General features: G+C 49.6%; 1 protein-coding gene across 31 annotated transcripts in view; it reads right to left on the bottom strand.

Annotated features, from left to right (window-relative positions):
* Positions 1-13,911, bottom strand: part of ank3a (ankyrin 3a) — a 113,037-nt gene that overhangs the window by 72,593 nt on the left and 26,533 nt on the right. For 4 of the 31 annotated variants that reach the window (XM_035605346.2, XM_035605344.2, XM_035605352.2 and 1 more), the window contains exon 1: positions 13,125-13,570. The exons of 1 other annotated variant lie outside the window; for it this stretch is intronic. In XM_035605346.2, the coding sequence (XP_035461239.2) occupies positions 13,125-13,247 (123 nt within the window). In that variant the 5' untranslated portion in view covers positions 13,248-13,570. Of the gene's footprint in view, positions 1-13,124; positions 13,577-13,911 lie in introns of those variants that run through there. 26 more of the 31 variants (XM_035605369.2, XM_035605366.2, XM_035605371.2 and 23 more) reach the window with 15 other exon arrangements.

The raw sequence follows: 13,911 nt of genomic DNA, 5'->3' as shown, positions 1-13,911 counted from the left end.
TGATTGAAAATTGTTTTGATCGAATGTGAAACCAATACCCGATATCAATTTTTAACATTATAAAACAGAGAAGAATAGTCAGAGCACATGAATCAACTGCTTCAGGACAACTGTCATAGTTAAAAGTTGGGGGACACAGCCTTTGCAGTAGCGGCCCCCAGACTCTGGAACTGCCTCCCCCTGCACATCCGTGCAGCCCAGTCCCATTTAAAGACCCACCTCTTTTCACCAGCCTTCGATTAGTGTCGCCTTTTTTAAGTGCCAGTGCATAGTGTTCCCTGGTTACCTTTTAAATTTTCCTTTTTCTTTTTTGCTTTACTTTACCTATTGTATTATTCTTTGTTTATTGCACTTAAGCACTTTCTTGTGAAGCACTTTGGTGCGGCTCAGCCGTCTGTAAATGCGCTATAGAAATAAAATTGACTTGACTTGACTTGACTTGAAAGTTGTATTTAACCTCAAAGCTTCAATATGACAGAGGACTTTAGGGTACATCTCTTCAGCAGGGGTCCAGTATGTTGCTTCTAAAATAGAGACAAACAGACTCAGCTCCACACATGACTGCATGACTCACTTGTCTCCAGGCTGGGTGGGATCATACTAGTTCTGTGGATGTACGATGACATCTCTGAGTGCGGCTGCTTTCGAAACAACCTGAGTAGTCCAGTGTGAGACACAGGAACACACATGATGATGAGCGGAGCAGGCTGGAAGAAAAAAGGGGACGATACTGGAGATAATCTGTTCAGTGATGAGAGAGAGAGAGAATAAAAGACATCACCACTTCTCAGTGAGGTGCACAAGGTTTCACCATCATCATCAGTCATAACAGTCTCCCTTCATATAAGCACAATAATAAATACAGATTGTTATCTTGATCAATTAATCAATCATTTGGTCTCACAACGTCAGAATATAGTAAAATAGGTCTGTCATTATTTTCAATAGCCCAAGATGAATATATCTAGATTGCTTTTTATTGTCTGATCAATCATCCATCCATCATCTTCACTGCTTTCTCTTTACAGGACGCGAGGGGCCGGAGGGGCCGGAGGTGCCGGAGGGGCCCGAGGGGCCGGAGCCAATCCCAGGTGACACTGGGCGAGAGGTGGGCTTCACCCTGGACACACTCACATTCACAGTGAACCTGTATCCCTGCATGTCTTTGGCCCGAGGGGGGACAACCCAGAACCTTCATGCTGTGAGGTGACGGTGCTAACCACTGGACCGACGTGCCACACATTATCAAAGATGTTGCAGAATAACTTTCTGTCAATCAAATAATCTTTTAACTGACTAATTATGTGAATCTAATCGATCTCTAATCAACTAATTGTATCACATTGAACAATTCTTCTTCCTGATTTTCTCTTTTTACACATCAAACCACTCAAACTCAGAGAGGTCGGCTGTACTGAGCTGGGTCATCTGGACAGCTACATCTGTGGAGGCTCATCAACAGGGTGGTGAGGGAAGTCTGTGAAGCTCTACCTCAACCCTCAGAGTGAAGGTGGTGAGTACAGCAACCCCCCCCCGGTTATTACACCAGCTCTGGAGGATTGCCAGGAAGGAGGAGTCTTTCACAACCCCTCATCTGGGTAGTTTTCAGGCGGGAGGGAGAGAAGCAGTCTACCCAATCTGCGTTAAGGTCCTGAACCTGCGCTCTCTGGCAAGGATGAAGGAGTCGATGTGGACTGAGTTTTTTGGCCCAGATGTTTCCCCGAGAGCAGCTGGCGGTCCCTGGACAAGCTGCCCATTGAAGAACGGACAGCAGACCTCCAGTGGAGGGTCGTACACGGGGCTGCGGCTACGAACAGATACAGAGTGCACCTTGATCCGGAGCTGTCTTCTGTTCGCAGGTTGACACCCTGGCACATTTATTTGTCCACTGTTTGAACTATTAAAAGGTGGTTTCAGGGCCTCGGTGAGGGGATTTCTTTTGATTTGGTCATTTTTGGCCCAAGGTACTGTGTAAAGAAGAAAACTGTACATACACTGGTGAACTTTTTGTCTGGCTCTGCTAAGTTGGCGTCCTCTCCTCCTCTCTCCTCCTCCTCTCCTCCCCTCCCCTCCCCTCCTCTCCTCCTCTCCTCCTCTCTCCTCCTCCTCTCCTCCTCTCTCCTCCTCCTCTCCTCCCCTCCCCTCCCCTCCTCTCCTCCTCTCCTCCTCTCTCCTCCTCCTCTCCTCCCCTCCCCTCCCCTCCCCTCCCCTCCCCTCCTCCTCTCCTCTCCTCCCCTCCCCTCCTCTCCTCCTCTCTCCTCCTCCTCTCCTCCCCTCCCCTCCCCTCCTCTCCTCCCATCCTCCCCTCCTCTCCTCCTCTCCTCCCCTCCTCCTCTCCTCCCCACCTCCCCTCCTCCTCTCCTCTCCTCCCCTCCCCTCCTCCTCTCCTCTCCTCCCCTCCCCTCCTCTCCTCCTGTCCCCTCCTCCTCTCCTCCCCTCCCCTCCCCTCCTCTCCTCCCATCCTCCCCTCCTCTCCTCCTCTCCTCCTCTCTCCTCCCCTCCCCTCCTCCTCCCCTCCCCTCCTCTCCTCCTCTCTCCTCCTCCTCTCCTCCCCACCTCCCCTCCTCCCCTCCCCTCCCCTCCTCTCCTCCCCTCCTCCCCTCCTCTCCTCCCCACCTCCCCTCATCCTCTCCTCCCCTCCACCCCTCCTCTCCTCCTCTCCTCCCCACCTCCTCTCCTCCTCCCCACCTCCCCTCCTCCCCTCCCCTCCCCTCCTCTCCTCCCATCCTCCCCTCCTCTCCTCCCCTCCTCCCCTCCCCTCCCCTCCTCTCCTCCCATCCTCCCCTCCTCTCCTCCCCTCCCCTCATCCTCTCCTCCCCACCTCCCCTCCTCCTCTCCTCTCCTCTCCCCTCCTCTCCTCCTCTCTCCTCCTCCTCTCCTCCCCACCTCCCCTCCTCCCCTCCCCTCCCCTCCTCTCCTCCCATCCTCCCCTCCTCTCCTCCCCACCTCTCCTCCTCTCTCCTCCTCCTCTCCTCCCCTCCCCTCCTCCTCTCCTCCTCTCCTCCTCTCTCCTCCTCCTCTCCTCCCCTCCCCTCCTCCTCTCCTCCCGACCTCCCCTCCCCTCCCCTCCTCTCCTCCCCTCCCCTCCCCTCCTCTCCTCCCATCCTCCCCTCCTCTCCTCCTCTCCTCCTCTCTCCTCCTCCTCTCCTCCCCTCCCCTCCCCTCCCCTCCCCTCCCCTCCTCCTCTCCTCTCCTCCCCTCCCCTCCTCTCCTCCTCTCTCCTCCCCTCCCCTCCTCTCCTCCCATCCTCCCCTCCCCTCCTCTCCTCCCATCCTCCCCTCCTCTCCTCCCCTCCCCTCATCCTCTCCTCCCCACCTCCCCTCCTCCTCTCCTCTCCTCTCCCCTCCTCTCCTCCTCTCTCCTCCTCCTCTCCTCCCCACCTCCCCTCCTCCCCTCCCCTCCCCTCCTCTCCTCCCATCCTCCCCTCCTCTCCTCCCCACCTCCCCTCCTCCTCTCCTCCTCTCCACCCCTCCTCTCTCCTCCTCTCCTCCCATCCTCCCCTCCTCTCCTCCTCTCCTCCTCTCTCCTCCCCTCCCCTCCTCCTCCCCTCCCCTCCTCTCCTCCTCTCTCCTCCTCCTCTCCTCCCCACCTCCCCTCCTCCCCTCCCCTCCCCTCCTCTCCTCCCCTCCTCCCCTCCTCTCCTCCCCACCTCCCCTCATCCTCTCCTCCCCTCCACCCCTCCTCTCCTCCTCTCCTCCCCACCTCCTCTCCTCCTCCCCACCTCCCCTCCTCCCCTCCCCTCCCCTCCTCTCCTCCCATCCTCCCCTCCTCTCCTCCCCTCCTCCCCTCCCCTCCCCTCCTCTCCTCCCATCCTCCCCTCCTCTCCTCCCCTCCCCTCATCCTCTCCTCCCCACCTCCCCTCCTCCTCTCCTCTCCTCTCCCCTCCTCTCCTCCTCTCTCCTCCTCCTCTCCTCCCCACCTCCCCTCCTCCCCTCCCCTCCCCTCCTCTCCTCCCATCCTCCCCTCCTCTCCTCCCCACCTCCCCTCCTCCTCTCCTCCTCTCCACCCCTCCTCTCTCCTCCCCTCTCCTCCTCCCCTCCTCCCCTCCTCCCCTCCTCTCTCCTGTCCCACTCTCCTCCCTCTCCTCCTGTGTTTTGCCCTTGCTGTACAGTATCAGTGATGGATTTTCCTGGCAGGGGCAGTGTGCTCGAAGGGCACCTAGAGCCAGAGCACAGCATCAATCCTGAATTACTGTTCTGTCCTGGGGGTAAACTCATATCACAACATGTACAGACGATTCCCCTGTAGTACCAATTCTTCATGGTAATAAAATGTTGTTCAATCCAGCATTAAAAAAAAATAGGCATCTGGTTCAATTACACATTAAACACAAAGAAACAACAGAAAATATTATCCTTTGATAATTCTGGGACCTGTAACAATGGAGCAGTGTTCAAGGAAAGCTTGAACGTAAACCCAAACTGATAAGTTTCTCATAAGCAACAGAAAAAAGAAAAACTGACTTTTAATTGGTAAAGGTCCCATAAATCTGTTTACTGTACATTAGCAACCCAATGAAATTGTATGAATGATCATTGTCATCAAGATCAATTATAAGTAGCACAATGTTGAAAAATATGATGTTTCGGATGAGAGGGCAGAACAGAGCAAACAGGAAGAACCAGGAAGGCAAGAAGAGTGGACGGAGGGAAAATAAACCCTCAAAGACAAAGCTTGAAGACATACTGTAAATCCCGTCAAACTATGGGGTGTTATTATGTCTCTGCTGCTTCAGTCATGTTTCAGGAAGGAGAGTCTTCACGTGGACGATGAACAACTACACTTGCATCCCACAATATGCTGCGAGTGTTCACTGGTAACAGTTTGCAAACATGTTCGGCGAAGCTGCTTGTGAATAATTCAGGCGCAAACGTTCAGTGGACAGAATGTGCCGTCCACACAACTGTTAATGAAAACACAAGAGATGCAGCCAAAGACCTCGCTGTGTGAGTGAGAGAGAGAGATGCTGTTTGTAATGCTCTGCTGTCTAAAGGTCTATTTTTCCAGTGATCTGACACTGTATCCAGCTGAGTAGAAGAATACCAATCCTACCTTGGAGCTACGATCAACCTTTCCCATTGGCCGACATTATGCTGGATTACAGCGTCCTGCACAGGCCTGCTTTAAAGTTGTGTGACACAAGCCAGAGGATGACAAAACATATCATTGCTCCTCTTGTTTTACCTCCCACTACACTGCACAGTACATCCACGGCCACACACACTGAATATACAGAGTTTCCCTGCCAGGACTCCGCTGCAACCTTTTCACACTACATTACATCCTCTGAGGTGCGATGGAGTCGTTCCCTCAGGGCCCAGAGCTAAACTCCACTCTGGTTTGTGACAAACTGGTTTTGAGAGCCAGCGTTGTAGCCTATGAGTCTATGAGTCTATGAGCCGGACATTGCACGAGGTTTATTGTGCTTCAGAGGGAAATAATACACATTTAAAACAACTAAACAAAAAAAACGAAAGATGCGGTGCACGAGAACCATAACAGCCATTACAACAAAAGGAGGCAGGCTGGACGTGCACCAGCACCATCAGCGTGTCAGAGAGGAAGGTGCATCTCTGTTTGGGAGCTGGAGGATGCAGATGGGATAGCGGGGGTGGGGGGATTTTTTTTTCTGTAATCATGAACCTATAGGCTTTTTTCTATTCCCAAAGGAGCCCTGAATACCCCCCTGCTGCCTCACGCTTCCCCCCACACAGCCCCTCTTTCATGCTCCCTCTCTGCGTCCTTTCCTCCCCCTCCCCCCATGCGAGAGAGCTAACTGTGAAGAGGTGAGATTACCATCGATCTGTCCCAACGCAGCCCGGTTCCTCAGCCCCTGAGCCTCTGGACAGGACCACACCATCCTGCCCTTGCTCAGGGGAGAACGTGTGAGAAGACGTGGGTGACAGACCCACAGCTGCTGACGGAGATCATGAATTTACTGTATGATCCGAGTCATATTAAGCACATTCTGATTATGAATGTACACTGGGTGTTTTCATTGCTGAAGTCTCTTTTGCTTTCAGAGCTGTGCTGGGACCTTGACGCCTCTAAATCCAGCCAGACAAAATAGATGATGACTTGATTGTAGTTATCGCTGCACATGACGGTGGCGTGGCAGGTGGTTAAGTGGAGGACGGGGAGGTGGAGCACAGCAAAAGAAAGTAATTATCAAGCCGTACAGCCATGAGTCCCAAGGGTCAACAGAGTGGTGTGTTTGTGTGTGTGTGTGTGTGTGTGTGTGTGTGTGTGTATTTGTGTGTGTGTGTGAGTGTGTGTATTTGTGTGTGCGTGTGTGTATGTGTGTGTGTGTGTGTGTGTGTGTATGTGTGTGTGTGTGTGTGTGTGTGAGAGAGAGAGAAAGAGAGAGAGTGAGAGAGAAAAGGAGTAAGACAGCATTATTTCAATAGGATCAGCTTTATCTGTGAGTGTATGAAGAGCACCTGCCACATATGCATAAATGTACCCATCCACCCGCCCACACACACACACACACACACACACACACACACACACACACACACACACACAGAGCCGGTGACACTATTTGGCACATTTAGAGGGTGATGACGAGGCCTGGCATTGATGCACAGTTGGGGATTAATAAGTGTGATGTTGTAAGAGAGTGGGGGCATTGTCTCTCTCTCTCTCTCCCTCTCTCTCCCACACACACTCTCACACTCTCACACACACACACACACACACTGCTGCGAGTCGGTTGTGACTGATCTTACAGTATGCGTCGTGGGGAAACACTAGTCATTCACTGTCAGGTTCTGAGTGCAGCAGCTGCAGCCCGTCGTCCAGTTTTCTATTCTTGTCTCTTTTTTATCTTTTTCCAGCCTCACAGCCTCTCCTCTCTTCTCCTGCAACTCCTCCACACCTTGACCCCCTTCACCTTCCTCTTCTCTCCCTCTGCCCAAGCCTCACCAAGTCTGCTCCCTTGTCTCCTCCTCGTTCCTACGCTCCTCTCTTTGCCCCTCCCCCTTTCCATATCATCCAGCCCTGTAATCACGTCATTAAGCAGCATTACTGTATCTGTAACGATGTGTGAATAATCTCACGGTGAACTGCACTCGTCTCACCCTCGAGCACCAGGCGAGCTGGTCCTGTTGAAACCGAGCTAACAGGTAACCCTATGTAGACTTGTTCAGAGAGGAAGGTGCTGCACGTGTTTTGTAGGGATGCTTCTTGAACTATAATGCTGCATCTTTCTCGGATATCCCAGCGAGAAAAACAGCAAAATGCAGTTCCATATTTAGCTGAGAGAACGCTCAAACCTCTGCTCCTGAGCAGGGTTGGAAAATCATTCATCTGATGCAAACAAAACAAATGAAACATGAACTGTCGCATTAACGTACAGTTCATTTGTAAAGCAGAACAATTACACCACAAGCAATGCTTTATTTATTTTCGTGCATATTATACTCTCTGCTCCCATAGCCGCAAGCTACACTATATTGTTCCTGTACTTACATTAGTGCAGCATATATGATGAGTATTAATCTGCTGATCCCTTCCTCAATGAATCACATGGTCCATGGAATGTTACACGACATCGAACCCTGATCCAAAAGTGGTGCCATCATATTGTATATCTGAGGAACAGGCAAAAAACCCAAAATATTTAGACTGGTGTCACTAGACCTGCCACAATGCATGGAGGGAGAGAAAGTTTCATCATTTCACTCGTACAAATAGTGTCAGCTCTTGATGCATTAAATTCTAGAAATAATCCTCTGCACATTCCAGATTACACGTGAGCAAAACCATAGATATGAAAACCACAATCTCACGTGCAATCAATTCATGTACAGTATAGGCATTTTTCATTCCGGTGAGAAATACATATCAATGCTCCAGATGATTTAATTCTCCTGTCTCTAATAGAACACCCTAAAATCACGTTCATTGTTTGTCATGATGAAACAGCAGAGCCCTGAACATGAATGAAATGTGTTACTGTGAATGTAGAATGACATTAAGTAGTCCAACATTCATGAGGACGGCCCATCAGAGCGAGCGAGGGAGGGAGGGAGGGAGGGAGGGTGCACATGGGTTGGAAGAGCAGCAAGAAGGACGCCACTCACCTTCAAATGACCTTTAGGCTTACGAGCATGCTGTCTCTGCCTGTCTCCATAATTCTCTACATTTCTTCTTATCTCTCACTTCCCCCCCCTCTCTCTCTCTCTCTCTCTCTCTCTCCATCTATTCATCCCTATCTTCTCCTCCTTTTTTTCATTTTGTCTTTTCATGGAACACACCTCACCCAGCCACCATGTGACTGGAGGACGTGAACATTTAGTGTTGAACACACTAACTTAAATCACCCCATGTCAGATGTCCTGAACCCGTACCCACCACTAGACAACATGGATTTTTTTCCCAGTGGTAGGACAAACAGTCCCACGCGGACTGGTTTCCAGTTACCAAGGCTCCCTATGAAATCCCATCAGCGCACACGCACGCACACACACACACACTCCCCCAGCTGTACTCTCAGTAAGGACCCTCAAAGTGGTGGATCAATAATTAGAACAATCCTTATTACACGCTCTCATTTCCCCTCAGAGACTGAAGCTAATCTAGAACAATAGCTACGTAAAGTAGAGCGGTCATACGTTCCTGTCCATGTGAAATACAAGAGCGGGATTCAAACTGGACTGATTAACTGACAGTGTGTGAGGGGGTAGTATGATACATGACTGACATTGGAAACATCTGTAGAACCTCAAGACGGGATTTAGGTTTGATCAGGATGACAGAAAAACCCGTCACAAATTGGATGGTGGATCTGAGTCCACGCTTCTTCTTCTTCTTTCTGTTTACAACATACTGGGAGGAAGTTTAAATCAGCAACTTTTATGAATCTTTTCATGGGATGCTTAATGATACTTGAGAAGTAGACAAAGATTTATTGACAAAAGCATTTTCAAGCTTTTTAATTGAGAGAGTGTTGCATTATGGGATATTTGTTAGTTTAAAGTTGTATCCTTGAAATTTCTGTCCTGGCTGATTTGATGGACCAAACGGCTGCTGTCTTCACCAATCAGTGATAACATCTGTGTGTCCCCCCCCCCACGTCTCATATCAGGCTGACGACAATGAAGTAAATTCATGGTGGATAACATGCCACATCAGACCGTACGAGCACAGCCACAGGTTCTACTTGCTCTTATCATTCCTTTGTTCAATAAAAGTAATGAGGACAAAAGCCACACAGTCTCCTATTTTTGACTAACGTAGACTGATGAAGCATCATATTCTGACTCCAGACAAACATCTCAATACAAACAAGGGCTTTTTGTTCCCCATCACTGACATTGCAAGTGCATTTATGCAAGATCATATGTTCATAATGTTTTAAGTCCGACTTGTGAATTGTGAGCCGAGCCTTTAAAGCTGAGGATTAGTGTGTTTATTCCAGCCTCTTCCAGGTTGTCCTTTATTATAGCCACAAGATTTCTAATGTGTGAGGCAGTAAAGACAGGAGAGTACCATCGTTCTCAACTGAGCAGGGACAGAAAAAGAACATACGTTGAGTACAAGTAGCAGACTGTAGAAAAGAATGTCAAAAGAGGATGAGTGTGTTTTTGGAGAAGGATGTTCCAGCGAACACTGCGTCTCTAACACACAGACACACACAATTGCAACCTTTTTCTTCTAACAGAGACACCTGCTTCTTAGTTCAAATCCCATACATCATATTCCCACCATGTTCATGAAAAATACAATATGTGCTACACCTATTGTCAATATCTCCATAAACGAAGCACGGCAGTCTCCACAAAGTCACACTCGCCAGCCGTCCAGTCGGTGGCCATCTTGACTGTGAAAACACTTTGTAATAATGGGAGGAGTTCCCAATGCCAATGCAATTAGCTGGAGCATGCATGAGCCCTGAATTCATTAACCTCCATCATTTATGGGCTGGTGTGGAGGGGAGGGGTGACGGAGTAGTGGCGGGGGGAGAAGGGAAGCAGCACGCGTGCCGGCTTTGTTTCAGCCAAACCAGGTAGTGAGCGGAGAGAGAAGAGAGAATGAAATGGGACAGAAAGAAAAGAAATACAGAAAAATAAAGCTGTTGAATTATGCAGCGATATCCCCCCTCCATGCTACCCTGAAGCCTGACGAGTCCTTTCCCCACAGTTTCTTTTTCCTCTCAGGGCCCGGCCAGCTATTGCCTTGCCACTGCCACAGGCTTCCTCTGAGGCGACACAGGCTGAAATCCAAAGTCCACACCCGTTTGCCTTACAGCAGTCGTTGCAATGTCTTGCTTACACCTACCCCTTGGATCCGGATTCAGGCCTCCTGACCGACCAATGGTGGAGACTTTCACCTCTGCGGAGCGCGAAGTGCCAGCGATCTTTGGAATTTTAAATGAGGTGGCAAACAGGCACAAAGTTCCTTGGAAGATGAGACACTATCAGATCAGACAGCGGAGAAGCCAGCACATGGAGAGAAACAATAGGTACAGGACCAGCCATATCCTTTGTAACGCAGCAGTGGGCAGAATTGGGACACAGCAGCAGGAAACCTACTCTCTCTCTCTCTCTCTGTCTCGGGGAACCCATCGGGAGCTCCTGGTTCTAGATGAAGTCATTAGAAGTAAAGCAGCTTGGAGAATTTATGTGACAGTATAACAGGGTTTCCCGTTCAGTTGGCCACTGTTGCTACTGTTGCTACTGACTCGTCACAGACTTTTTCTCACAACCTGCAAAAACCAAGGTACAGAGAGATGTTGGATTCTCCTCTGTATGTCCTCAGTCTCTGGGGTTAACGAAGGTACAAACTTTATCTGCTTCAGTTCTGCTTTTCACACACACACACACACACACACACACACACACACACACACAGACACGGAAACACACACCGAGTTGTTCGGAATCTCTAGCAGGGATCCCTCCCATGCAGTGGTGTCTGATAAAAGCAGCTCAGCTCCCTCACCTGATCTCAGGATGTGTCCAAAATCTGCTCTCTACCCTCTCAACAGATGTGTGTCTTATATCCACACCACCCACAATGCAACATGCCAAGTGATGTTCAACTGATGTGTTGTGGGACACAAGTTGGAAGGTCACCAACAGGGGTGAACAGCACATGATCAGGGCAGGGCATGTGTGCGTGTGTGTGTGTGTGTGTGTGTGTGTGTGTGTGTGTGTGTGTGTGTGTGTGTGTGAGTGACCCACATGTCAAGTAAATATGATGGTGACAATGCCCCAGAAAACAAAGGGACAACAACAGTTGGAAAGACGGAGGAGCGAGGGAACGGTGGCTCGGTGTGAGGACAGAGGGGAGGACGCAGGGCAGAGGAGAGTAGGCACCTCTCCTGTCTCCTCTCTTCATGAAACATGACCCATCATGAGGACTATAAAACCTCCTGTGCAGATCAATATCTCAGACACATACTTTTCACACACGTTCACACAAGCGCAGAGGAAAGGTAAAGATAATGTTTAAACAGACTATAAAGAAAAAGGTAAATCTCTAAATTCTCTTATTATTCTCCCACATTAAGAATCTTTTCATTTCAATTTTAAATTTCGCTTTAGAAACGATAAGGCCAGGGCAGCTTCATTTTATGCGAAGGTCAAATAACATTGCCAGCAGCATAATTCAAAACCAGGCACCCATGAGCACAAAGTACTGTAAATGTCACTGTTATTGAATCGATCGCTCACGGTCAAATCTCACCACATGCAGATGGCAATGAATACTCTCCTTCAGACAGTTACAGAAGAGTTTGAGTACATGTCTGCGGATGGATGGCAAGTAAACCTTTGTTTTTGTTCCTGTTCTGTAACCTCATGTTGCCGTTTTTAAAACATCTCCCTATCTTACTTGAGTTTCTCCCACCGGTCCGTCCAAAGTGAGGAGCCGACATGAGAGAGGAAGAGGAGCACGGAGGGAGACCCACGTGCACTCCAGTCCTCCTCCATCATATGAAAAGCTTTGTCATCAATAAATCAGTCGTGTATGCATTATACATGGCTGTCTGTGCATCCAAGCACACGCACACACACATACACACACATGTCAGAACCCACTTAAACCCACTAAAGCACAGACACATTTCAAAACAAGTTTTGGGAGCATCTTGGCCTGTGTTTGCCCCGTTTGATAAGGCGTTCTTATTTGCCATATGGATACTTCACAACTGCCAGGACTCAACAAATCACACTATGCAGGACAATCACATCTGTTCTCCTCCTGTGTGATGTCGTTTTTTGCTAAAGACAAACAATATGAGAAAAGGTTGAAAGCGTCTGAGACTGTCCATCCGAGCTGCGTTCACTCCCTCCAGGAGTGGGCAACTAAGACCATCACACAAACGGGTGAAACTATGTTTGACTTTCAGCTGTTGTGCATATAAAGACACACACACACACGCGCAATATTCAGACACTTCATGTACAAACCAACAACACTTCCACAGAAAAAACACATGCACACATTTATTATCCCAGGTTCGAGATGCTGTTTAAAATGGAAAGCACGTCTCCACATGTACATGGATATGAGCATCTACATGAACGTGTGCATGTGAGACCCAGTTGATCAAGCTGCTCAAACTGAGACGTGCACACACACACAGTCACACACACACACACAGTCACACACACACACACACACACAGTCACACACACACACACACACAGACACACACACACACACACACACAAAGTCACACACACACACACACAGTCACACACACACACACACGGTCACACACACACACACGGTCACACAGTCACACACACACACATGGTCACACACACACACACAGTCACACACACACAGTCACACACACACACACAGTCACACACACACAGTCACACACACACACACAGTCACACACACACAGTCACACACACACACAGTCACAGACACACACACACACACACACACACACACACACACACAGTCACACACACACACACAGTCACACACACACACACACGGTCACACAGTCACACACACACACATGGTCACACACACACACACAGTCACACACACACAGTCACACACACACACGGTCACAGACACACACACACACACACAGTCACACACACACACACACACACGGTCACAGATGAAGCCACCAGCCAGTGCTCGTCTGTTACCTTTCTCTTTTGTTCCCGGGACGCTGCTCTCCTGCTCTTCCTCCGCTTCTCCTTCTCGTCCTCTAACGCATTCACATCCACTTCCCCCCGATTCTTCTTCAGTTGGGAGGCCGCGTGAGCCATGATAGGTAATAACAAAAATGTAGAAGCACCACACACTACACACGCGTGCCTCACCTGAAATCCCAGAGAAGTTCAGGGGCTGAAATGGACAAAACCGGGATCTCAGAGGAAAAAATCGGGGTAGAAAAGGAAAGGGGGGGAAAGGGAAGAAAAATGCCCTCCTTGAAAAGGAGAATGGAGAAGAGTAGGGTCTCTTTTAGGCATTTGTATAAATCCTGTGTCCTTTCTTTTGGCTGTTGCTCTGGCTGGTGTGCCCTCTTTCTCGCTCTCTCTCTCTCGCTCTCTCTCGCTCTCTCTCTTCTCCTCTTTTTTCTTTTAAAGTCATGGAAAGATGGAAGAGAGGAGACAGCAGCTTCTCCTCATCTCCTCTTCCTCCTCCTCCTCCTCCTTGTGTATCATCCGCTGGCAGTGTCAGAGGAGCGTGTCCAGGAGAGGTGAGGACAAACCGGGTGGAGAGGAAAGAGACACGAGCATCCCCGGCACAGAGGTGGAGGGAGGGAAGAGAGACAGAGAGAGAGGTAGAGAGAGAAAGAGGAAGGGAGAGAGAGGGGGGCGGTTACCACGGCAACCACGCTCTGTTTCTGGTCTGTCCTCTTAAATGTTTCTCACTCCTCCTCCTCCTCCTCCTCCCTGCTCTGATCTCTATTGCTCAACCTCACCTGGT

Source organism: Scophthalmus maximus, chromosome 10 (assembly GCF_022379125.1).
Source record: "Scophthalmus maximus strain ysfricsl-2021 chromosome 10, ASM2237912v1, whole genome shotgun sequence".
NCBI classification, from domain to species: Eukaryota; Metazoa; Chordata; class Actinopteri; order Pleuronectiformes; family Scophthalmidae; genus Scophthalmus; species Scophthalmus maximus.
Note: the sequence above shows the minus strand (reverse complement) of the source record. Positions and strands in the feature narration are given on the sequence as shown.